This window comes from Delphinapterus leucas, chromosome 13 (assembly GCF_059928025.1).
Source record: "Delphinapterus leucas isolate spDelLeu-1000000601 "Yukka" chromosome 13, BTC_Dleu_Yukka2, whole genome shotgun sequence".
NCBI lineage: Eukaryota > Metazoa > Chordata > Mammalia > Artiodactyla > Monodontidae > Delphinapterus > Delphinapterus leucas.
The window spans coordinates 73,867,783-73,894,810 of NC_143141.1; the positions used below are offsets into that span (position 1 = coordinate 73,867,783).

General features: G+C 49.1%; 1 protein-coding gene across 1 annotated transcript in view; it reads left to right on the forward strand.

Moving 5' to 3' along the window:
• Positions 1-27,028, forward strand: part of OTOF (otoferlin) — a 91,393-nt gene that overhangs the window by 10,952 nt on the left and 53,413 nt on the right. Inside the window, 3 exon segments of the mRNA XM_089923384.1 lie at positions 5,753-5,811; positions 17,938-18,026; positions 25,565-25,664. Coding sequence (XP_089779510.1) covers positions 5,753-5,811; positions 17,938-18,026; positions 25,565-25,664 — 248 coding nt within the window.

Sequence of the window (27,028 nt, forward strand, 5' to 3'; positions counted from 1 at the left end):
AAGGAAGAACACTTCATAATTCATTTTATGATACCATAATCTGATAAAGACCTTATACAAAAAGAAAATTAGAGCCCAATATCCCTCATGAACAAAGATGTAAAAATCCTTACCAAAATATTAGTCAGTTGAGTAGCAATATATGAAAGGGGTAACACATCATGACAAGTGAGTTTTATCCCAGGAATGCAAGGTTAGTTTAAAATTGGAAAAATACTGACTGGCTAGAACTCCAGTGCAATGTTGTATAAAACATGAGGTGGGGGCTTCACTGGTGGCACAGTGGTTGAGAGTCCGCCTGCCGATGCAGGGGACACGGTTTCGTGCCCCGGTCCGGGAAGATCCCACATGCCGCGGAGCGTCTGCGCCCGTGAGCCATGGCCACTGAGCCTGCGCGTCCGGAGCCTGTTGCTCCGCAACGGGAGAGGCCACAACAGCGAGAGGCCCGCGTACCGCAAAAAAAAAAAAAAAAAAAAAAATGAGGTGGGAGTGGACAACCTTGCCTTGCTCATGATATAGATATAGAAGTGGCCAATAAACACATGAAAATGTGACCAACATCATTAGTCATCAGAGAAATGAAACTCAAAAACCAAAATGAAATACATCACATGCACTGAAACGTAAAAGTCTGACAATAACCAAATGTTGGTGAGGATATAGAACATTTCTTTTACATTGTGGATGGGATTGTAAAATAGTATAATCACTTTGGAAAAGTGTTTGACAGTTTCTTCTAAAGTTAAACATACACCTATGCTATGAGCCAGTGATTCTGCTTTTAGGTATTTCCCCAAAAGAAATGAAATGATAGGTTGACAAAAAAACTTTCGCAAGAATGTTCACAGCATCTTTGCCCGCAACAGCTGACAATGAAAGCAATCCCAAAAGCATGAACAAGAAAATGGACCAACAAGTTGCAGTCTATTCATACAACAGAAATTGCTCAACAATGCAATTAAATGAATTACTGATATATACAACCATGTAGATGAATCACAAAAGCATTACATTGATTTCAAGAAGCCAGATACACAAAAGTACATTCTGTATGATACCACCATTTACACAAAGTTTAAAATCAACAGTTAGAAATCAGGGCTTCCCTGGTGGCGCAGTGGTTGAGAGCCCGCCTGCCGATGCAGGGGACACGGGTTCGTGCCCCGGTCCGGGAAGATCCTACATGCTGCGGAGCGACTAGGCCCGTGAGCCATGGCCGCTGAGCCTGTGCATCCCGCAACGGGAGAGGCCACAACAGTGAGAGGCCCGCGTACCGCAAAGAAAAAAAAGAGTTAGAAATCAGAGCAGTGGTTTACCTATGAGGGGTAGAGACTTATGGAAAGTGAGGGATGAGGGAACATCTTGAGGAATAGGAATGTTCTTTTTTTAAAGTTTTATTTATTTATTTATTTTTGGCTGCGTTGGGTCTTCTTTGCTGTGCGGGCTTTCTCTAGTTGCGGCGAGCAGGGGGCTACTCTTCGTTGTGGTGCACGAACTTCTCATTGCAGTGGCTTCTCTTGCCGCAGAGCACAGGCTCTAGGTGCGGGGGCTTCAGTAGTTGTGACACATGGGCTCAGTAGTTGTGGCTCACAGGCTCTAGAGCGCAGGCTCAGTAGTTGTGGTGCACGGGCTTAGTTGCTCCGTGGCATGTGGGATCTTCCCCGACCAGGGCTTGAACCCATGTCCCTTGCATTGGCAGGTGGATTCTTAACCACTGTGCCACCAGGGAAGCCCAGGAATGTTCTTGATTGACGTGTCCTGATAGTATGGTGATTACACAAGTACAGTATATGCATTTATCAAAACTCACTGAGTTGTGCACTTAAGATCTGTGAATGTAAATTTTACCTGGTTAAAAAAAGAGCTAATCATAGGTAAAATAACTAAACTTTGAAAAATATTATACAAGATGAGGTAGAAAATTGTTCCTGATTATATACTACTAAAAATAAGCTACAAAATGTGATCCGTAGTAGAGGAAACCATTTTTATATTTAAGACACAACTTAAATGTCAAAAGAAAAAACAGGACTCTTTAGTAGAATAATAGGCATCTTTCAGTTGGGTAATGAGCTATGTACCAGGTGTATAAGCACTATCATAGTCTCCATTTTATGGATGAGGAAACTAACACAAAGACCAGTTAACTTCTTCAAGAGCACAAGGCCAGCAAGTGATAGAGCTGGGCTTTGAACTCAGGCAGCCGGGCCCACAAGGCTTAACCACTGTCCCGTGGCCCCTTGTGCTTGTAAGGGGCTTGATGCTTTACTCAGACTTTCACAGAAACAGTCTCTTGCTGACCCTCACAGTGGTTCCAGGATGTAGGCCCGTCCAGGATAATTGCCGCCAGTTTAGAGATGATGACTCTGAGACCCCGGGGATTGAATAGCCATCTCCAGGCCTCCCAGCCTCAGCCGCAGCATCAGGCCCCAAACCTGAGTAAGCCAGGCTTTTTTTCTGCACACAGGGATGCCTGGGCCCTGCTCCCCCACACTTGTGGGAGTAACTGGCCTTCGAAAAGGAACAGGCTGATTGGAACTGGGGGGGAATGAAAGCTGCAGGGCCACCCTCTTGAGGTGCTGTGGAGGAACAGGGGGAGAGCAGATGCTGGGGACGTCACCGCATTGCAGCAGGGAACGGGTGATTACCAGGCCACCCTCCATACAGGCCACCCCAGGCACTGCAGACAGTGACGTCTGGCTAATGGTAAATAACGCAAAGAAATAATAGTGACGGGTCTGAGTCACAAGCAGGGTGCTCTGCGCTGGTTCTCAGCTCGCACTAGGAAAAGAGTCATGTCAGGTGCTGACACAGCCCAGAGGGCTAGGTCCTGGGCAAAGCCATCGTGTCCCTGAAGCTTGTCCTCAGGACACTGTCTTTCCCCTTAATGGTCCACTCCCCCCACCCTGTGCCCTCTTAGGACCCCCCAGTCCGGGTCTTCCTTCGGGGGGCTGCTCCCCGAGGGGAGGCACTTTTCATTCTTCCCTTCACCATCAGAACACACTTGTCCTGTGTCCCACTCCTTCCGGGCTCCATTCTCTGCTTCATCCTTTCAAACCTTTGCTCACACCTTTGTCTGCCTGATGTCCCATCGTCTCTCTCTCTTCCCCCCCCCCCAGTGTCTCTGCATTTCTAGATTCCATCTGAACTTCCAATGTAAATGCCCATGGCTCTATAACACCTTCTTTGATCTGCTAAGTTGAGGTCACTTCTCTTTTTCCTGTGTTCTCAATTTATTTATACTTGTCTTGCATGCCAACGACCAAATTTTGCCTTATGTACTAGCCTTTTACATGCCTGACCTGTCCCCCTTCTGGATCGTAATAAGATTCTTTAGGCAGTATCCCAATTCTAATTATCTTTGTACAACTGCTGGCCCACCATCCTCCACGGCCAAATGGCTGTGCTGACCCAGCAGGAATAGAAGACCCTCGTGTGTGTGGGAATGAACGAATGCACACCGGCTCACAGCCCAGTCCCTATACGCCTGCCAGTTCTCAAGGTCTGGCTCTAGCAAGGTAAACCGTCTGGAAGAGAGAGCTGTTTGGTGCAGATGGGGACGTTTTGTACCCTTAAGTCACATCACATGAAAGCTAGCACTCCATCCTGCCTTATGAGACGAGAACATCGTTTAGGGGAGTAGTAGCTGTATGGATACTGTAAAATGGCAAACAACATACAACTGACTTCGATTAAGCTTTGGACTTGTGGACCCCTCCATTTGGGTATATCTGATGTCATGGCACTTATTACAGCGTGATCACAGAGTCTGCTATTCAAACTTCATTTATCGACTCAAGGAGGACTTTATTTCAGACCAGAGAGCTCAGCTATCCCATGAGCCTCCAAAGAAACGAAGGATGCTGTTCAATTTTCCCCACTTAATCTCCTGCTCAGTCTATCCACAAAAGCCTCTCCACAGCAGGGAACAGGTTATTTCCTTTCTCTCAAGACTTATTCTCAATCTCAGTGGCAACAAAGGTGATGGGATATTGGGATTTTAAATGGTTTTGTCTGAAAGTCATTTAATATGGAACTGAAATGTCAACAAGACTGGTATTGAGCAGAGTAGATGTTAAGTGGAAACGAACTTGAAACGAGAGATGGGGTGAGTAATCCCCACTGATAACCTGGAAGGGGTGACAGAGGTCCCCTGGCTCTGCCCTAATGAATAGAAAAGGACCACTGGAATTATCCTTGTCACTGTTTGTACAAATCCTCCTAAAAAGTGGCTGTCCAAAAATGCTTAAGGACATTCTGTTTTCTTAATAAGTTGTCCTTTCCACCGTTCTGTGCCATTGATTTGATTTTTTTTTTCAGCAAACCTTTTTTTTTTAATATCTAGAGGTAAAATTTAGCTCATCCTGTCTGACAATATTCACCACATTTAAATCCCCGGGGCCTGAGGCAATTAGGTTTTACTGCTTTCCAGAACAGAGCCCTGATGTATAAATTTTGCAATGGCTGATTTCACAGTATTTTACATCTTTTCCAACAAGGCTATAGGAAATACACAAGCAGGGGAAGGTTTGAGCTCCAGTGGCTTCATGCATATTTGAACCCTGTAATACCATCTTGGACTGTCCCTCCCTCCCTTCCCTCCGCTGGGTTGCTCAGTTTCACTCCGGGAAACGCTTGAACACAGTCATATCCAGGCTCATTACCGTTTTCCAGGATGAAAGGGCCTTTGATTATTCAGGCTTTCCTTGGGGAAGCCCCAGTGCACAGATATCCTCACCTGATTCTCAATTTGTATTGCATGTTGCCTGTGGGGAAAATTAAAAGAGGCTCAGGCACCATCCCTCATGCTTTCCTCTCCTCCCCTGGCTGCCTCGGGATTTGTCGTTGAGATTTTTCTTTTTAGTTTTTTGTTTTGTTTTGTTTTGTCCCTGACTAGTGCTAAAGAATCTTTCTTTCCCATCTGTCTACTCCACATCTATTTTCTGTGTCTCTAGCTTTCGCTTTATAGCTTTTTCCTCATTATCTTGGTTGCAACCCCTCCCCATGTGCCCCCATCCTCCAAATACACACACACACACACACACACACACTCTCTCTCACACACACCCTTCCTCAGACCATCCACCTGACTCTGGCATCAAACCCCTGGCCGCCTCCTTGTCAGCTTCATACTGAACTAGGACTTGCTTCTAAATTCTAAAACCCAGGAAAGCCCTGGATATCCCTGCACCAACCCTCTTATTACATAGGTGAGGCCACCAAGGCCAGAGGAGAGAAGTGGTTCCCAGGGGGATGGAGCCCCATCACCAAGGAGCATCAGAGGGGACTCACTCCAATGCCTCCCTGGCCAGGAGCTGGTCCTGACAGATCTCCCGGTGTTTCCAGGGGGAGAAGAGCACATCGTACTCCCCCACCCCTCTCCTGGGTCCCCAGCCTGCCCTCTGGTGACAACTCAAACTAACCCTCAGAATGAGACTGAGTTCAACCTGGAGGTAGCCCTTCAGTGAATGGTCCATTGGTTTAGGCTGGTGGGGATTTAAAAGCATTCTTTTTCAATTACAAAAGTGAAGCACAGTCATTGGAAAATGTCGAACTCAAGTGTATACAATAAAAAAATCAAAGCATGCTGCTTTCAATATCTTCTCACTCGCCCTGTCCACTGATAACCACTCTTCTAAATGGTTTGAGACCTTTGTCCATTCATATATAAAAGAATTGAATTGGGGAGCTATTAAATAAACAGCTTACTGTCCAGGGAGTTCTGACTATAATTTCCTCTTTTCCCCACCAGGGCAATCCTTCTACTCCCGGGTCCTGGAGAACTGTGAGGATGTGGCTGACTTCTCAGAGGTAGGATGCCCTTGGGGTAGCACAAGCCCAGAGGGGAACCAGCAACTCCCCGCCTGCTGGTGGTGTGCTGCTCCCACACCCTGGGGGGAAGCCTGCCCAGAGCTCCTTGCTTCCTGGGAGGAGGCAGTGGTGGGAGCTGGGGAGGAGCCTTCCTGTCCCCTCCACCCAGGACCCCTCTCAGGGACCTCTGTAGAGGAGAGCCCCGTGCAGAGTGTCTGGCACAGAGGAGGGCCAGCTGGGCCCATCCAACAGGCCTGGAGGGGCTTCCCTGTTCCCTGGGCACATGGAGGGCCAGGCTAACCCACCTTCCAACAAATACAGTCACACACGGACCTCACCCCTTCCTCTCCAAGAGCTAGTGGGCTACCTCTTCCACTGTGGCTCCGCAGGAAGCTTTTCTGTTCTTTCGAACCTCAGGCTCAGAGGGTTGAGAAAATCATTTGCCTCCGTTTATGTCACGTTGTCTCATTGGTCCCTACAAGGTCCCCTCTTGTTTTTCAGTGTGTAGGTAGGGATAGATGGGTGCACGCATTCTCTTTTATCTCCATATTCTTTCCCTCCATATACAACCATTCTAATGTGTTTAACGTGTGTATCTTTTGATTTCCCGTGTGTTCTTACAAAATTGGTATTGTTATCTCGTAAGCATATAATTTATGTTTACCTGCATGGTGTCATGTTAAATATTTCCTTTTGTTTCAGTGAGCACCATTTTTAAATTCCATCCATTGCTATGCTAATCTGTTGTTTCTACAGTACTCCATGGGATACATCCAACACACATTAGGTTGACCAACCATCCTGGGACTTGCCTGAGATTTAGGGGGTTCCTGGGACACAGATTTTCAGGGCTAAAAGCAGAAAAGTCGTGGTCAACCCAGGGTGAGTTAGTCACCCTACTCATCTCGCCTGTGCACCCACGCCCCATGAGGAACTCCTAGCTTGCCTCCAACTCCCCACCCCCAGAGATGCTATGGATATTCCTCATGCATATGCCCCTTGGGCTTGTGTAAGTATTTCTCTGGGATATACGCCAGGGCCAGGAATTGCTAGCTCATAGGCTATGCATACACTTAATTTGACGCAGGACTGTCATGGTTGACACTAGCAGTGCCTGTTTTCCACATCCTCATGTACACCTGGTGTTATACAGCTCTCTGATTCTCATCAGGCTAACGATGATACCTCATTGTTGTTTTAAAGATACATTTAAAGGTTCCTCTTCTTTAAATTGCCTGTCCATATTCTTGGCCCTTTTTTCCTATTGTTATAGCTGTCTTTTCTTATTGATTTGCAAGAGCTCTTTGTATGTTCTAGATACCCACTCCTTGTTGGTTTAAGATATTGAAATATCCTCTCCCAGTCTACCATCTATCTATTAACTTTGTCCCTTGTGCCCCTCATTGACTAGAAATTCTTAATCCTGGCGTGTTTCCAAGTTTTGTTGAAGAAGTCTATATACTCTTCTTGGTTACAAATATATTTTCCTACATTTTCTGATTTTATAGTTGTATCTTTTGTCTTGTATGTGGTTTTTGATAGGGGTCCAGTTTTATTTTTCTCTATAAAGGGAACCATTTTTCCTAACATCAGCTTGCAAAGCAAGCAATCATCTCTTCCATTTATTGTATGTTAAAGTCTATGTGAGTCTTCTATTCTATTCCTTTAGTCTATCTGTCTGTTCTTGAACTTTACCACACTGTGTTAATTAATATGGCGTTTTAAAAATGTCTTAATATCTGATGAGACAAGTTCTTTACTCTTTTTTTTTGAAGTTGGCCTATTTGTGGATCTTTCTTCTCCCAGATAAATTTTAAAGTAAGTTTATTAAGTCCTTCCAAAAACCAAATAAATTTTGATTGAATTTTATTGAATTTAAAAATTAACTTAGGGGCTTCCCTGGTGGCGCAGTGGTTGAGCGTCCGCCTGCCGATGCAGGGGACACGGGTTCGTGCCCCGGTCCGGGAAGATCCCACATGCCGCGGAGCAGCTGGGCCCGTGAGCCATGGCCACTGAGCCTGTGCGTCTGGAGCCTGTGCTCCGCAACGGGAGAGGCCACAACAGTGAGAGGCCCGCGTACCGCAAAAAAAAAAAAAAAAAAATTAACTTAGGAAGATGTCATTTTCTTCATAATATTAAATCATCTATTCCATCCTTTACTAGGATTTTAAAGTTTTCTACATAGAAGTCTTATGTATTCTTGATTATTTCCTAGATGCTTTATGGTTTTGTTACTATCATGAATGCTATCTTATCACATTTTTTGGTTGATTATTGCTGACATAGAGAAATGCTTTCCTTTCCTTTTTAAGTCCCTCTTTTATCTGGCAAACTTGCTGAACTTGATATTGATCCTCTTATTCATTTTAATAGTTTATCTATTGATTCTATGTTTTTATGTATGTGATAATATTATCTACAAAAAGAAATGTTTTATCTCTTCCTTTCCAATCCTATCTCCTTACTTCATTATCTTTCCATAGGGTATTGGCTGTGATCTCTAGTTCTATGTTAAACAGTAATGGTTTTGGTGGGTGTCCTTTCTGCATTCTCCATATTAAAGAGAATAAATGCATCTAAAGTTTTGTCATCAAAAATAATTGCTGGAATAGGATTTTACTATGTAACTTTGTTTACTAGTTTACTAAGAGTTTTTATTATAAAAGGTTGTTGAACTTTATCAAAACCTTTTTCTGCACCAATTGAGACAATTATAACATATTCCTTTAGTATATTTCATAGTGTATTATTTTTAATACACAGATTCAATTGGCAAATAATTTTATTTAGGATTTTTGCCACTATGTTCATAAAATTTTCATAATTCAATAATACATAAAATTTTCTGGAACTATACACATAAGATAGAAATTTACCTTGACATTTTGGAAGAATCAAATGTAAAAACATGTAAGTCTGGGCAGTTTGGGGAGGGGAGTTCTTTGACTCCCTTTTCACTTTCTGTATGTCTTCTTGAACCAGTTTTGGATTTTTACATTTTTCTAGGCATTTTTACATTTCATCTGGGTTTTCAAATTTATTAGTGCACATTTGATCATACTGTTTTAAGATTGTCTTAAAATCTTTTCTGTGCCTAAAGTTATTTCCCCCTTTTTATTCCATATTTCATTTATTTGTATCTTCTCTCTGTTTTTCTTGGTCAGTCTTATTAAAGATTTGTTTATCTTATTAGTCTTTGTAAAGAACCAGCTTTTGGCTTCATTAATCTCCCCTGTTGTGGTTCTCCATTTCATTGATTTCTGCCCTTTTCTTAATTATTTCCATTCTGTCTGTTTATTTTATTCTACTCTATGGTTCTTTTCCTAACTTCTTGAGTGCTAAGCCTATTATTATTATTATTTTTTTTTTTTTTTGCGGTACGCGGGCCTCTCACTGTTGTGGCCTCTCCCATTGCGGAGCACAGGCTCCGGACGCGCAGGCTCAGTGGCCATGGCTCACGGGCCCAGCCGCTCTGCGTAAGCATATTATTTTTAACTTTTCTTGTTTCTTAATAAATGTATTTGAAGCTGTAAATTTTGCTCTATATGCAGTTTTAACTGTATCCTATAAATATTTATATATAATGTTTTCGCTATTATTCAGGTTTAAACTTTTCTTACATTCCTTTATGATTTTCTTTTAAACCCAAGAGTTATACAATAACGTTATTTAGTTTCCAAATAAATACATGTATGAAATTATAGCTCCTTATTTTATTCGTTTCTAGCTTTATTGCATTATGATCAAAGAACAGAGTCTGTATGGTATTGATCCTTTGGAATTTACTGAGACTTCTCTTATGACACAATTCATGGTCATAAATGCTCCCTCTGCTTAAAAGGAATTTGTTTAGTGTGGGGTTCTATCTGTAGCTCTATATAAGCTTGATATTATATAAGCTCAAGCTTATTATTTATATTATTTCATTCTTCAAATGTTCTGTTTATTTTTCTGTGCTTGATCTATCAGTTCCAATAATGACTGTAATAAAATCTACTGCTACAATTGTTGATTTATATATTTCTCCCTGCAGTTCTGTCAGTTGTTGCTGGATGTGTTTTGAAACCGTTGCTAGTTGCCTTTATGTTCATTACGGCTATATCATCTTGCTTATTTTTCCCTCAACGGCACTTGATATCCTTCTTTGTCTCTTATGTTGTTTTTTGCATCAATTTCCATTTTGTCAGATATTAAGATTGCTATCGCAGCCAATTTTAGTTCGTTTGCCTGGTATATCTGTTTCGATCTTTTTAATTTCTTGGTATATCTTTTTTCGTGTTCTTATCTTCAATAATTCCGTTTTTAAAATCAAGTGTGTCTTCTTAGGGCATGGATTATTAGGTCTTATTTTCTTACCCAATGTGAGAGTCTCTCTGTTTTCATTGATTAGTTTTACCCATTTACCCCTACTGTAATTGCTATTATTATAAGGCTTATTTCTACCACCATCTTATTTTATATTTTCCATTTACTGTACTTTCTGCTTCTTTCTTTTTTTTTTTTTTTTTCCTATTTTCCAGCTTTCAGTTGGATAGATTGAGTTTCTTTTGTTAGTTGAAAAGCTATGTATTCTGTTTTTGTTTTCAAGGTAGGTAGTCAGCCTTCCATACTTATGTTTATGTTCTCCTGTTGAGAGCTCAAATAAATAATTATAATTTCTCCTAACAAGTGACAAGTACCTTAATACCCTCTTGTGCCTCTTTGATTTCCCCACCTCAGCCCACATCCTCATGCTGATATTAACTAGATTAGAATTTTAATTCTAGGTTCTTATGAAGGTGTGTTCCCTTTTTCCTTTATTTGTCCTAGCCTTCTTTGTTCTTTTTAAAGACAACAATAGTCTTTTCCAAGATACTTAATCACCTTTATTTCTCATATCTCTTGAAGCATCTCTTGGAATTGTTTTTCTTCTTATTTGAGTACCTCCTCCAAAAGTATTTTTCATTTGAATTTTTATGTAGCAATCCTTCTAAAGCTCTGTAAATCTGAGAATGTGTTTCTTATTTCTTCAAATTTGAATGAGGGTTTCATCAGTTATAAAATTCTAAGCTCGAAGTTCTTTCCTTCACAGCTTCAAATATAAGTCCTTTATCTTTGATATTCTTAAATTTTATTATAATGTGTCTAATTGTGGGTTTCCTGATCTTTCCTTTTTTGCACTATTTTGTGAGCTCTTTCAAATCTAAGGCCTTTCATCTTTCATTTATTATAGAAAATTCTATCACCATTATTTTTTTCAGACATTCAGTTTTTATATTGTTCTTGCCTCTGCAACTCCTATGATCAGATGTCAGTACTACTTCTAGCTGCCATTTCTTAGCTTTTCTGGTTTTTGTTGATTAATCCTTTGCTGCTGTCTTCTGAGGGAGTTCTTCAAATTGATCTTCCAATTTACTCATTTGTTCTTTTTTCTTATGATTCCTTGAACTTGTTTTATATTTTGCTGACACATAGTTTTATGGTCCATTCGTTCTAATGATCCTGTTCCAGTTGGTGTATACAGTTCAGTCTGTTGTCCTTTTTTTTTTATAGGAGAGGTACTCTCCCAGTCTCTTTACTTTGCCCTGTTTGAGCTCCCCTGGTATCAGCTACTGTGTCTGGTAATGAGTACTGAGCAACCACCAAAGGCTGCTATGTCAGCCTCTAGGGGCTGAAGGGTGGGCGTGAGCACCAGGGGGGCCCAGTCACCACAGAAACAGAGTCAGGGTCTCATCTCTAAGCCTTAAAGGCGAGACATGGTTGACAGAAAGCAGTCGAGAGTTTTAACAAACTAGCTCTGGGGGTTCAATGAGAGAAAGTATGAGGCAGTTGGTTTATCAGCATCTATTTTTATTAAGCCTCATCCCAGTAGGGTTTTTGTCACAGTTTTGTCAGTAAAGGAGCAGGCAGCCATTGCCCCAAGGTAGTGCCCGGGAGTCATGAGAGCAGAACTTGCAAAGATTTCCTCCAACCTGTTCTCCCACTGCGGCTTCCATTCACCCCTCCCCCACAAGCTGAGCAGCCGCCACACTCCCCAGCTCACGTCAGTTCACACAGCCTTTGGTCCCCCTGGGTTTCTCATACCTGCTTGCATGTTTGTTCGTTACTTCCTAGAATCCATATTCCCTTCTTGCTTCTGTAGTTCCTACGGGGTTGACTTTGGGGTGAGAGGCAGCAGAGTCCTAAGTCACCATCTTGGCGCAGAGCACAGCTCTGCTTGACCCCGGAAGAGCTTACCCCAACTTTCCTGGGCCTTGCCCCTCATGTCTGGCTCTGTCTGGGCTGGAAAGGGCCTTATGACAGCCTGTTCCCTTTGAGGCTAGCATTTAGCATTAGCCTCCAGCGGCCACTGAGAACTGCTGTCTTCTCATTCTGGGCCCATCCCACACGGTACAGCTGTGTCCATAGGACCAGAGCTGTAGGCACAGGGGAGCAAGGCCTCAACCTTCTCACCTGGGCTCAGGCCACCACTGACCATCACAGCCCCCAAGCTGTACCCTCCCCGGTGAGAGTTCTGTTCTTGCCTTCTCCGCCTCCTGGCTATATGACTTTCAGCCTTAGTTTCTAAGCCTCAGCTACCACACTTGTCAAATGGGGCAGGCGATGGGTATGAAGTCTCTTTGTAAAACCATGAACAAAATGAGAGATTGTCGTGACGATGGAACCATTGCCGGTACTAAGCCTCAGATGAGCCCCACCGCACAACCTGCTTGGTCCTTCCCCTCCGCACCACCTCCTCAGTCAGGGCTCCGAGCTGGAGGGCCTGCCTGGGTGACAGTGCAGGCCGCCTGGCTCAATCGCTCAGCCCTGCCTCCCTGGGCGGCTGCCCCCAGTCAGCCAGGCGCAGCATCGACTCCCTGCTTCTCACCAAGTATCCCAGGGGACATGTCCACCCAGACCTCCAGCCCGTGAGCAACCTGATGCCCCTTATAAGGGCACTGTCACTCTTTTCCATTAACTGCACCCTGGGACACCTGAGCCATGGGTATACATGACATTCCAAGTTAATCACCGTGTCCTTCCTCTTCCCAGGGCCTCCCAGCACGGGGCAGGGGGAGAGTCAGTCCTGCCGCCCCAAGCACGGGACCACGTTCTGAGCACCTGATGTGTGCCAGGCCCAGGTAGAGATGCCCCAGAGGGAGAGGCAGGTGCAACAATACACAAGGATCCCTGCAGGAACTTGGGCACAGGGAGCCTCCGGGTCAGTGCACAGAGACCAGGAAGGGGTGGAAGCCAGGGAGTTATGGGCAAAAGCACATGCCAGGATCAGAGAGCAGCCGTGAGGCGGGGAGAAGTAGCTCCCACCTGGGGAAATTTATACACACACGGGCACTTGGTGGAACGGGGCAAGGATGCTAAGTGACCTGCAGTGCTCAGGCCCTCCCACGGGACACGGACTTGCCCGTCACTTGCCCTCCGGGCGGCCCCGTGGGAAGAGAATGGCAGCAGATTCCCACAGCAGCACCATGCTGCGTCCTGAGCAAGGCCTTCTCCATCCAGTCTCCACAGCAACTACAGCGATGAAACTCAGGCTCAGAGACTACGTATCCTTCCCAAGGTGACAGCTGTAAGTGGCAAAGCCAGGGTTCTTAGATACTAAGACCCCTCTGGATGCAGCAGTAGAAAGCTGCTTGGCCTGACCCCCACCATTGCCGGGGTCTCTCCACACCCCTGTCTCCATTTCTCCTTCTAAGAAGCAGCTTGCAGCCTGGCTGCCACTGGTCAGCAGGGTACACCCCACAAAGCAGTGGAGGCAACCGACCCACCTCCTGCTCAGGAAGGGCCCGGGAAACTCTCCAAAGACAGCCTGGAACTGCACCCGTACTTATTATACCTGTCTCCCCAGCCTCGGGTGGACAAGTCCTAAACTTTCCCGGCTGGCTCCTGAAAGAACCAGCCTGTCAGTGTTTCCAGAATAAGCTTGGAAAAGAAACCTCAGCTGCCCCTTACAAAACCTCCAGAGGTCTCCTAGCTTCCCAGCAAGTCTCTTTTCTCACCCTTACTGTGCCCAGGGCCTTCGGGAACCAGCTCAGTGAGGTATAAAGCACATTGGCCTGGGAGTCACGAGACCTGGGCTACAGTCCCCACTCAGCTGTTAATGAGCCCTGCGCCCTTGGGTTGGCCACTCAACCTCTCCAGGCCTCAGGTTCCCCTTCTGAAAAATGGGGTCAGACTCCTTGCTCTGTCTGCCTCACAGAAATGTTGCATGGGTGAAAATGAAATAAAAGACAAGAAAGCAAACGCCTCTCCCTCCTCTACTCAGACGAGGATGGGAGGGGCCGCTGCAGGCACAGTGGAGGAACCTGAGGCGGTGAGGGGTGGACATGGCAGAAAGAAAGCGCTCTGCACAACAATGGTGGAAACAGAGCCTGGACTTGGTATCTCCTTTCCCAGAGGCTGGAACCTGAGATCCTGCATTTAACCTACAACTATGGAGAAGCTAAAGAGAGAGAGAGACAGAGACGAGAGAGACAGTCTTCGTGCCAGGCCAGCAGCCAGCCGAGGCCCCTGGTGGTGGGGTGGGGGCATGGCCACACCCAGCCTACTCCAAGCCAGCTTGGTTTGGCCTTAACCAGGCTCTTGTGGACCAGACCTCCCAGCAGAGGCGGGAATAACAATAGTAATTGTAGGAATAAGGGCAGCTGTGAGGTACTGAGCGCTTGGTACACGGCAGGACGGGCTGAGAGCTTACGCAAGCCTCATAATTCACTGCAACGCACTGGGTGGGCAACACCCCAGGCAATGAGTAGCGCATCAGGGTTTGAACCCTAGTCTAATTCCAGAGCCTATGGCCACTTGCAAAGTGGACAAGGCTCAGTCCTGCCCTCAGGGGGCTCAGTCTAGTGGGGAGATGGACCCAGAACAGGAAAGATGGACTATGGGCCTTCTGAGCCCAGAGGAGGGAGAGGTCATCAGCCTGGGCGGTAGAGGGTCAGAGCTCATCTTCCCACTTCACTTGTACCTGGAAGACATGGGCTGTGAGCAACGTGGGTCAGGAACATACCTGTGTGGTTCATGAATGGCCTGGCACCCAGCACAGGGCTCAGGGGAATATTGCTGAGTGAAAGAATGAACAAAGGAAAAAACCCAGTTTGAGTCTTAGGTCTCTAACTTCCCAAGACAGTCTCTTTCCATTGCACCCTAAAGCTTTGCAACACATCCTAAAATTTTCCCCCCAAAATTTAGAGGGCTGTCTCTTTAAGGACATTGCCTTGCTGATTTAGGATGGTTTCAAACCCAGTTGATGAAGCCCAGGATAACCCAGGTCATTCTCCAGCCTGCATCAGGAAAGCCTTTCCGTGGAGTCTTAGATAGCTGGGGCTGATAGGATGCAGAACTCCGCCACCCTGGCCAGCACCTGCCAGGTCACAGAAAAGCTTAGAGCTGGTGAACTGGGTCACAGCTCCACACTCCCGGTGCTCCTGAGACCCACTTCGGACAGAGGTCCTCTTCCCTCCCTCTGCCCCTAATGCTTGCCACCTTACTCTGTCAATGTTCCTCTCCCAGGCTGCAATTTCAGGTCTGTGCCTGTCTTCAGTACTACCCAGAGAGTAGCTCCTGAGACACACCCCTGCCTCCCCACGCAGAGCCCGGCACACAGGAAGTGCCCAGCAAACATAGGAGGTGCTCAGCAAACGTGTGCTCCTGCGTGGGGCTTGCTGGCTCATGACAACTTGAGTAGCTATCTTTGGCTCAGCTACTACCTGCGTCCCCTGGCATGTTTGGAGGCTGACGCGGGGTGGGATCCTGGATGATGTGCGGGCTCCCTTGGCCCGATCGCTAGGCCACTGATTTCAGGGCATCTCCAGAGGCAGAAGACATGATCCTCAGCTGCTGTGGCTGCAGGAAGAGAATCATTCTGGTGCTGCCTCAGGCTGGAGAGAGGCTCTCTGTCCCCAGGAGCCCCCTGCAATCCCTGCAGTGTCCATCCCCAAGGATGCCAGACCTTGCCCCGGCTCCTGGAAATAACAGCAACGCAGTAGAATTCACTGTAATAAAGCGCCATGTTGATCAGGCTCTTACTTGCACCGGGTTCTGCGCTAGTGCTTCACCAGCCTCGCGATAACCCCAAGAAGCAGTACTGTGACGTCACCCTCGCTTTGCAGAGGAGGAGGAGCTTGTGGAGAGGGCAATTAGCTCGGCCTCACCCTCAGGCCAGCAAGGAGCAGCACTGCAGGCGAGGCAACCATCTGAGGCCAATTTGCTGAGTGCCTACCATGTGGCAGGCCCCGTGCTGGGTGCAGGGTGACCCAAGTAAACGAGACAAGACTGGGCCTGTCGGCTCTGCTCAGGCTCCGAACTGCTGAGTGGGACAGGCAAGCTATCCTAGGAGTTCGGGGGACAGCGGGAAGGGAGGGGGCTGGTATGTGGAGAGGCAAGGGCCGGGCAGGGAGCCAGCTCTGCCCCTGATGACAGGCCTCCCTGACATGCGGCTGACTCCTAGAGAGAGGCACAGCTAGCACGGGGGACTGTCACAGTCATCCAGGGCTCCGTAACAAACCACCCCAAAGCTCACTGACAAATTGTCAACATTTTCGTGTTTATCATGCTTCTGTGGGTTGGCTGGGCTCGACTGAGGCTTCTTCTTGGAAATGCTAAATGTGCTCCCTCAGCTGAAAACTTTCTGAAAGGGCGCCCCGTGGTGGGCTTCCTCTGGAGTCTCATCCCCAGTCAGGGACCCCCAGGTGCCCCTCCCAGCCCTTGATGACTCCCCTCCTCTCTGCTCAGCAAACTGGTCCACGACGGTGGCCTTCTTAGCCTGTCAGCCCTGGTGACCCAGTAAACTGCACCCCGACCACCGGGCAAGTCAGGGCCTGGCGATGGGCAAGAAGAGACCACAAGCCGCTTCCCTCTCTGGGCCCCTTTTCCTCCAAAGGACTTCATGTTTCCCGGTTCCTTTGTGTTCACCTAATTGTGTCACTCTTCAACACCACCCTCCTCTAACTGTGCCATTTCCACAGCTCCTTTTTCTCCTACTCCTTCCCTCCTTCAAGTGCCAAAATCCCATGCACACACCCTCATGTGGTTCAAACACCCCCTTCCCCTTGGTTCTAAGAAAACCAAAATCTTGGTGCCCCCCCTAGACCCGCCTCCCTCTGCATGGTGGCTAATGAGTTCGCCCTTCGCACACTAGTTTATTTCCCTTCAGCCCGATAATGGCAACTTCATTAAGAAAACCATACCCTTGCTGAGCTGGAGACCTCCAGATGGCAGGAACAGAGCAGCTTAATGGGGCCTGTGGGCGGCCAGGCTGCCTCCCAGGCTCCCCTCCCCGCCTTCTTCCTACTGTGTCTAAGGCCTCCAAAGTCCCCCCCCACCATGCCCCTCTCAAAGCCCTCTCCCTCCCCACCCCAGGCCCCCCTCCCTCCTCTGCTTCTTCCTCCCTCACCTGCCCGCTCCAGCTGACCGTGGAGGTGTCATGTCAGGGTCCTACCTGGCCCTTGGCCAGCCCCAGAGAGAGGGGACATGAAGGCCATGACAGGCCCTGCCCACACTCGGCCGTGATCTGCCAGGCTGGCTTGGTGCTCCCCCAGCCCCCAAGTCCTCCCTGGAGAATGAAGAACTGCTCTGAAGCAGCACGCTTGCCGGGTGGGCCCTCAGAAGCCTGCCCAGCACCTGCTGGGCCACTAAAAACAGCGTCCTGTTACTTCCCTGAACCCTAGTTCCTCTGCCTCTAGAACGGAGACCACGTTACCAGCCTCTTGGGTGGTTGTAAAGACTAAAGGAATTAATGCATCTAAAGCATTCAGACCCACATAATGGAAAGTTCAGACCCACAAATGGCAGCTAGTATCACTATTACTATTGTTATTATGTATGACTAGCCTCTTGTGCGTTCTGAATTTGGTGATAGAAATGAAACAAAAGGTCATTGCCTCCCTCCTGCTCTGTCAAATCCCCCTTGGTGAGCATCTCTCAGCGGCATCTTGAGCAGACCCCAGAGCTTTCCGGTTATTTTCAGTTATTCAAAGTCAGGTCCAGCAGGGTTTATTGCTCCACCCCGGCACCCAGTTTCCATCTGGTCTTCCAATTCCTGTGAAACATTGGGCTGATGTGAGGGGCTATCTTACCAGGGGTCCCACTCCCACTCCCCACACCCCTCCCTGTCATTTCCACCCAAGGCCACAGCTGTTCCTCTCTCCCCAGACCTTCCGGTGGCAGGTGGCCAGCAGCATCGACAGCAATGAGATGCTCGAGATTCAGATCTTCAACTACAGCAAAGTCTTCAGCAACAAGTAAGTGAGGGGTGGGGCACGAGAGGCGGGGCTCCGAGGGGCGGGGGCGCCTGCCCTGCTCCTTGGGCTGCCCCCTCCTTTGAGTTTAAAAGGGGACCCGCACTGGGGCCTGGATTGACCTTCAAAGACCCGCCCCCACCCACCCCCCAAACCCCCACTCCCTCATGTCCTCAGAGTCTCCCTGCCCTCCCAGTCCTTGTTGGCCAAGTTCACTCTCTCTGTCCCCAGTCCTGGCACAGCTTCCTGTCCCCTTCCTCAAGTTTTCCCCCTTACACCATGCTGGGCAACAGTTACCCATCAGAGAAGGTGATAATACCCTCCAACAGACCACCTATCTGTAGCCTTGAGAGTGAACTTGTCACACCTATGGAGGACTGGAAGCTCCGAGGCAGTTTGATTCAGTGGTTTAGGAGTCAGGAAAGCCTGCTCTCAGATCCCAGCTCAGTCATCTACTGTGTGACCCTGGGCAGGTTGCATGACCTCTCTGAGTTCAATGTTTGCATGTGTAAAGAGGATAAGTACTTACCTCAAAGGGAAGCTGTGAGAATTAAATGAGACAGATGTTCATTCATTCATTCAATCCCCATGTTTACTAAGTGCCTACTGTGATGGCAAGGTGCCCACCTTCATGGAGCTTACATTCTGCAATGGAGCCCATCTACCTCCTTTTGCTGAACCACTACCAGGGGTTCAGCAGAAGTAGTTCCCATCCTTCTCTCTGGGTGACAAGCAAAATTCAGAATCATTTGAACAGTCTGTAATGGTGGCTAAATATAGTACATGTAAGTTCCTGTCTTGGATTCGAAAGCCAGTTTTCTTATACAAGCTAGAGGGGGTCATGGCTGAACCATGACACATCTGAAATGGTGCGGGGGTTTTATTCACTGAGAGCTCAGTATGACTCAACAGTGGGAGAAGACCTCAAATGAATGAAAAGCTGACCTAACCCTAGGTCATGTTAGTAGGAGAGCCAGCAGAGCAGGAGAGGTGAGGGGCAAGGGTTCCACTGTCCCCATGCTGCTTGGACAGAGCACGAGTAGGCACTGCCTTGTGGTTGCCAGGGGGTAGGGACTTTAAATCTTGCCTCATGACAAGGGGATGAGAGTCTAGAGGAGAAAATCACAGAAGACATGTTCATCCATCCATCCATCCTTGGCCCATCCTTTCAGTCACTCATCAAACATTCACTGAGAAACACTCTATACCAGGCAGACACTGTGCTAGTCATTGGAGATACTAAGATGAGGGATTAGGGCACCATGTCTGTCCCCTAAGAAGGTTTTCTGCCATGTGAAAGAGGAAAGATGTGTGCCTAGAAGCAGGATCAGGGCAGGGCTGCATTGCTGGTGGACAGCAGACAGATGAAAGATGGCCAGAGCTCTCCAACCAATGAGCTGTCACGGGGAGAGGGTTAGCAGGGAGTGGACCATGATGCCGTAGAGGGGACTTCTGAGTCAGGAAGGGCCAAACCACGTGACCTCCAAGGATTCTGTGGCTTTTATCGGGAGCCAGAGAGATCTCAGCTGGGTATGGGATGTGGGCATTCCAGGCCCACCAGCAGAGAGGCCTATCGGGGCATCCCATCATTCAGGCAGCTGCCTCTGGCACCCACAAGAAAGGTTGGTGAGACACCCCACCAGGGGCCCCCAAGATGAAGCAGGACCTTCTTCCCTGGGATGAGAGACGGGGTAACCTGTGAGAACAGGAGAAACAGGCACATGCACAGCAAGGTGGATGTGGAGGAAGAAGCAGAATCGGAAGCTGAGGGCTGGGAGGAGCTCCAGGCATCCCAACAGGACCCACGGTAGACAGCAGAGCACCAGGGAGCCTCGGAGCTCAGCCAGGGCAACCCTCGCTGTGCAGATGGGGAAAGTGAGCCTCGGAGAGGTTGCTGAGGCCACAGGGGTAGACGGCTGTAGGGGGGTGGCTAGGATGCTGGTCTCCTTCCTCCCCTTCCTAATCCTCAAACTCCCAGAAACCAGGCTATGTGAACAGTGATGGTGGAAACCCAGGATGTGGAAGAGATTGCTAAACCATTTAAATGAAAGCTGCTGGACCAATCCCTAAAATGCTTGAAAACATCAAAACTCTTGCTATAAACAAATCAGAATTATCTGGTAAATTGTTTAGGGAATCAACTACTGTAACAGTGAGTATGCTGGAATATAAGGCTTTGATGAGTCGTTCTAAAACACCAGCAAGAAGGAGACAGAAGTGGGGAGTCCCTACTCTGATTCTCCTTTCTCTCTCCCGGCCCTCCATGCCCCCACCCAGGAAAAGGCAGGAAACCCCACAAGGGGAGGCCTGGACCTGGTGGAAGTGGGTCCTGCTGTTTCCTTGGAAGCCTGGAGAAGGTCCAGGGCACTGTTGGCTGCAGAGCTGGGGTGGGGAGGACTGGTGGTCTCGTGTACAGCGCAGGGCCCACCTGACACAGGCCAGCTCGGGGGGTGGGAAAGGGAGGGCAGGTGCTTGGAGTCAGGTGGGCCTCAGTCTCCCACCCTGGAGTCTGGGCTCTATTTCCCAGAGCCAAAGAAAAGGGCCACCTAGTGCTTGCCCTCTGTCCCCACCGTGGCCCAGCTCAGTCACCAGGCTCCTTCTGATGGGGCAACTGAGCCTCTGGGGATCCTCTGGTGGTTGCACCAGGCACGGCAACCAGTAAAGCCCCACACCCGCTGCTCGGAACAGTGGCCGGCACCCAGCGGGCCCTCCTTACTTTGTGGAATGAGTGAATGAGTAAATGTCAGGAGGAGAGGGCGTACAGGGTAGGAGGATCTGGGCACAGGAATTCGAGTGGCCCTTCTTCTCTGAAGAGCTCAGGGCTCTCCAGGAACCCAGTCACATGACTGGTACATTTGGGGAAACTGAGGTAAAGGAGGCTGTCGTGAGATTTAGAACCTGTGGGCCTGATCCCACCACCACCCACCACAGAGAAAGGGACTTATTCTAGAAGCAGAGGGCAGCATAGAAGCTGACCCCTCACCCAGGCCAGGAGACTCCAGGTCTGCTCCACCCACCTTGAATGAGGTCCTTTTACAAGAGCCTTGGGCTTCCCTGTGAGGACGTGGTGTTGGGTCCAGAGGATCTTGTGCCACCCCCCTCTGCCTGTCCAGAACCCTGGAGGGGGGCTGGTCTGACCCAGGCACCAGTCTCCTGGGGCTCCTGAATAATTCAGGAGCCAGGAGAGCAGTGGAGGCCTGGTGAGGCCTCAGGCACTTGACACCAGCTCCCAGGGGAAAGCAATGAATTATTGACAGACCCTGGTGCCTAGTTGCAACTCTACTGTGGTCAGTCTGTGGGCCCCCCTCGCTGCTGGCTAACTACCTGAGAATCCTGCCCCTGCTCAGCCTTCCCAGCCGCTCCGTGGGGGCCAGCCCAGCCTCCAGAATCGGGGGTTGCCATCCGGAGGGCCCACCTCCCAGGCAGCTCCTCCACGCTGACCCACTGAGCTTCCAGCCAGGCTGGACAAAGGGCAGCTGGAATCAGGGCAGGAGGTGGTCTCCGGGGTCACCAGGCAGGCCAGACCCAAGGCTTCCCTTCCTGCACCAGCTCCTTCCCCAGAGAACATCTATGGAAGGGAGTTGAGGGGCAACGCTCTGTTGGAAGCAGCATGCGGGCACTTGTTTTGAAGTTGTTTTGAAGGACGGTACGTTACAGATGTGCAAAAAGGGTAACGTTTTATAAAAAATGTTTTTCTTTATTTTTTTAAAGTTTTTATTGGAGTACAATTGATTTACAATGTTGTGTTAGTTTCAGGTGTACAGCAAAGTGAGTCAGTTTTATATATATACATATAGCCACTCTTTTTTTTTTTCTTAGATTCTTTTCCCGTATAGGCCACTACAGAGTACTGAGTAGTTCCCTGTGCCATACAGTAGGTTCTTATTCATTATATACTTTATACATAATAGTGTGTATATGTCAGTCCCAATCCGCCAATTTATCCCTCCGCCCACCTTATCCCCTGGTAAGCATAAGTTTGTTTTCTACATCCATGACTCTACTTCTCTTTTGTAAATAAGTTCATTTGTACCCTTTTTTTTTAGGTTCCACATGTAAGCAATATCATGTGATATCTGTCCTTCTGTGTCTGACTTACTTCACTCAGTATGACCATCTCTAGGTCCATCCATGTTGCTGCAAATGGCATTATTTTGTCCTTTTGATGGCTGAGTAATATTCCACTGTATAGATGCACCACATCTTTTTTATCCACTCCTCTGGTGATGGATGCTTTTCTTTATCCTTAACACAAGACTGAGATCACATCCGTTGTCCATCTCAAAGAACACTATTTTTTATTTTTGTTTGGGGGAAGCAGCAGGTAACTATTAAGAGTTAAAGCCCCACAGGCCACCCTCTGTGGGTACGGTGAATTCAGTCCTCTGCCCTTGCTAGCTCCCAGGATCCCAGCCCCATCTTCTGGGCCGCAGGCTTGCTCTGGCTCTGTGAGGCTGCGCATCTGCCCCCAGAGGCCACCCTGTGCAGGAGGCCAGTGTGTATGGGCCCTCCAGACGGCAAACACCGCCCCACCCCATGCCCCACTGTGACATGTGACATCTGAGCGTGGCGGTATTAGAGGACTTTCACTTGAGTGTACTCACCGCCACCCAGTGAAGCAAGTGGTATCACCTCCTTTGGGGAGGTGGGAAAAAAGCAAGGCTCAGAGAGGTTGGAGAACCAGCCCAAGTCACACAGCTGCCAGGTGGTAGAAACCCTCTTAGACGCTGCTGGGCAAACCCCCCTCTGTCTGACTCCAGAGCCCAGGCTCTTTCTGCTGTCTACATTGCCTCCCATTAGGGATGGCATTTAGTCTATGTGTGAACAGGGCTTGGACCAGGGCATGAGGAGAGGGGAATTTGCCAGAAGGCGGATCTCAGCTTACTGTGTGATTGAAGCAGAGGTGGATGGGTGAGCAGTGAGAGCAGCCGGGGTGTAGTGAGGTCCCCGTCACCGGGCGTCTAGCAGGATCTGGGAGTGTGTGTCAGGGAGGAGGTTTAAGGGACTTTTCCTTTTTTTTTTTATTTAACATCTTTATTGCAGTATAATTGCTTTACAATGGTGTGTTAGTTTCTGCTTTATAACAAAGTGAATCAGCTATACTAAGGGACTTCTCCTTGACGGAATGCTGGACAAGCTTTCCTCTTAGGTCCCTCGCAAGTCTAAAGGTCTGAGAACTTGTTTAAGCCTGGAAGGTGCCAGAGCCTTCTCTGAGCACTTGTGGGGGAATAGCTCCATCCTGCCCCCTGGGGGTGTCTTGTCACACTGCCGCATCTCTACTGATCCCTGGGTATCTTCTAGGGAAAGTTGTGCCTGCGTACCCAGCGCTCAGCCGGTGCTCAACAGGCCCTAGTGGAGCTAAAAGGGCCTGAAGTTCCAGTCAGCAAGGGGCAGTGGTAGAACAGGGATTCTCAAAGTGTGCTCCCCAAGCACCATCGTAAGCATCACCTGGACACTTGTCAGAAATAGCCATTCTGGGGCCCCACCTCGCCTGCTGAGTCAGACCCCCTGGGGCGGGGCCGGCTCCCAAGAGCAGATGGTACACATCTCTCCCAACTCGGTGCTCAGTGGCTTCACATTGGAAGCTTGAAACTGGCCTTGGTGGAGGTATTTACACCATGGAAATGAGCAAAAGCTGCAGGTCAGGACTGCCCTTCCCCTCCCCCAGCCAGTTGTTAACAGTTACCAGCACAGTGGTGGTGGGGGGGGGTCCCAGTCATCTGTGATTTAGCAGGTCCTCCCAATGATTCTGTTCATGCTGAAGTTTAGAACCACAGATTTAGACCCTAAAGATATGAGGCTGCAAAAAACCCAGTATATACGTTCATGCCTAGAGTCTACTGTTAGAAGGGCTACACAGAAGCTAAGAGCCCACCACCCTCATTTTATAAAGACAAAGTTGAGACCCAGGGGCAGCGGCTCTAGGTCTCCTGACCCCAGCCCGGCACTTCAGCCCAAGCTGGGGAGAGGGCAGGATGCAGCGGGGGAGGCAGCTTCCAAGGGGCTTGTCTGAGAAGAGCCTGGAAGCCAAGGTAGGCTTTAGAGTGGAGGGATGGTATGAACAGTTTCACCCATAGGGAGGATGGGGCGAGCTGACAGATGGAGCTCTGAACCCCGGAGAGAAGCATTCATTCACTGTGGCTGCTCCCAGCACTTTCTCCCCTCACACAGACGGGAGGCTTTTTTAAAACAGTGTCTCCCTCCATGGCCCTCAGGAGGATGCAGACATCAGACATGTCCGGTAAAGTCAGAATCCACCGATACCTCACCTCATCCGGAGTGGCCATTAAATTAACTGCGTCCCTTCCTGCTTTCTATAAGCCAAGGGCAGCACCAGATGATCCCAAGGTCCCCTCCTGTCTCACACCCTGTGAATGCCCCCCTCTGCTTTTGTCCCTTCAACCAGAAGTGGTGTGTATGTTTTAATCTACCCCATGTGGAATCACCGTGTGAGAACATCTCTCTGAGTACCCTGTTCTCTCCTAGAGCAATAACCTTCAAACCATGGGATGAAGTGGCAGGTCAACTCAGTCAGCATTTATGGGGCCCCCACTGTTGTTCATTAATTCAGCCAGTAGATTTTGAGATCTCCTGTGAGCCAGAAATATCAAATAGAGTCTGGAAATAGGAAACATCTGCTTCCCTGGAAAGGCTCACGCTATAACGTCACCCCCTTGATAGCGACCAGACAGCTCCTGGAGTGCTGACTATGTACTAGGCGCTCTGCTAAGAACTTGGCACAGAGGATCTCTGTTAGTCCTCTAAACAGCAACTCTGTGAAGCAGGGGTTATTAGCTCATCTTAGGAGAAATCTGGGACTGAGAGCCCAGGTCAGCTGCCCAGGAGGCAGGTAACCCTCTAGTAAGTGTCCGAGCTGGGTTTCCGATCCCGTCTCTCCGACTCCAGGCCTGTGCTCATCGCAACACTGCCCTGCTGATCCCCTCTAGGCAGCTGGGTGGATGGGGATCCCACAGTCAGATGGGTTCTTGCCCCAAGGACCTTGCAGAATGCAGGTGTGTGTGGGCATCACTACTGACTCAACAGAGGACGAATGAGCCAGTGGTGTCGGTGAGGGGTAGAGACCTTGGTAGTGATTAGGGAGGTGGAAGGGGGAAGAGCTATCTGTGTGTCCAGGAGCCTCTGGTCCTTCCCCACAGCCTCCATGCTGGGCATCTGGAAGCTGCTCCGCAGGGGCTCAGCAACCCCAATCGCCTGTACCCAAGGAGCACGAGGCTCCGCCAGCACACACTGACCCGTCTGTGGACATCCCCCCAGGTACTCACTGCCCTCAAGCTCTCCCAGGGAAATGGCCGTCATACGTACACCCACACACAGTTGTTGGGGGTCACAGACCCTCCTGGACATGCCACCCTGGCCAGCCCCAGCTCCTGGGCCACCTTCTCCAACCCCAGCCTGGAGCCTGAGCCAGCCCTCTCGTCCCCTTGCCAGCCAGTCACAGCCTCTCGGGATGTCAGCCTTGCTCCTCGTTCTGGCCTCTTCATGTGAAACCATGAAGACCACGCCCCCTCTGCCGTTCACAGGCTGATCGGGACCTTCCGCATGGTGCTGCAGGAGGTGGTGGAGGAGAAGCACGTGGAGGTGACCGACATGCTGATTGACGACAACAATGCGATCATCCAGGTGAGGGCGCCCAGAGAGTCCCTGGACCTGCCTATTACGGGTCACCTGGGGACCTGCTGGCCTCCCTGCCCCTGCACATAGCGTGGCCTGGGGAGCACTCCTTGTGGGCCGGGAGGTGAGGTGGGAGGAGGAGACTCAGGTCAGACTCTGCTGGAGCCCCTCAGCCTGGCAGCCATGGCCAGAGCCCTTGGGGAGTGACAGGGCCCCAAGGTGGACACTGCAGTCCTTCCTGCCATGAGAGTACAAGAGAAGGCGACGGGGGGGATGCCCTCCCTTCTCTCCCCAGGGGCCCTTCCATCTGGACCCAGCTCAGGAATCACTAAAGACGTGTCTCTCGTCATCTGAAAGCCAATCTGAGCCCTGCTGGCCACTCCTGGGCATGACCTTCACTCTGCATGCCTGCCTTGGCGTCTAAGACTAGCCTTTCTGTGAGGGCAGGGACCTTCTTTCTATTTCATCTGTCACATCCCATCCCAGCACTTCCAACAGGAACACACGTGTGCTAATGACGCACAGTCTGTAGGCACTTAATACATGTTCAAACAAAGGAAGGAAATAAACCATTCTGGACGCCCAGACCCCAGGCTCTGCTCTGACGTGTCTGTCCCCATGAGCTCATTGATGCCCACCACTGGGCAGCTGAGCCTAGTGGTGAGGAACACAGCCCTTGGGTAGAAACATTCAGTAGGCCACTCACTAACTGTGGGCTGGCTGCATACCATCTGCAAAGTGAGCAAAGTTACAGTATCAGCTTCACAGGACTGCTCTGAGGATTAAACGGGAATGCACAGAAAGTGCTCGGAACAGTTAAGCATATAGTAAGTGCTCAATAAATATATAAAATAAGATCAGTAGCTATTATTTCCTGGCCTCAGTTTATCCATATGTAAAATGGGGCTGTACCATGGCTCTCCAACCCTGGTCTCGCATATGACCCTATGTGGTAGCCAGCAGAATAGCTTCAGAAGCAGGACTGCAGCCACAGAGAGCCAGGATGGAAGGAACCCTCTCTGAGGAGTGCCAAGGGTGGGGGAGAAACTCCCACGGTGCCTTGGTGGCTCAAGACACTTCTTCCCTGGGGAAATCGAAGCCTGGGCATTCAGAGGACCACATGCCTAGTGTAGGCTGCCTGTGGGGGTCGCTGGAGCCAGCCAGCTCCTGACCTGGAGGAAGGGAAAGCATGTCTAGAAGATTTCCTAGCACCCACATGGGCTGAGGAAGGGACTAGGCTGACTCTTCCCTGTGCACTGGGGAGAAGCTAGAGCTAAGAGGAGGCTTCTTGCTCTGTGGCCCAAGGGCACAGAGAAAACCCCATGGTGACCTCGAGCTCCCATCCTCTCCAGATTAGGAGGGTGGGTGTCAGG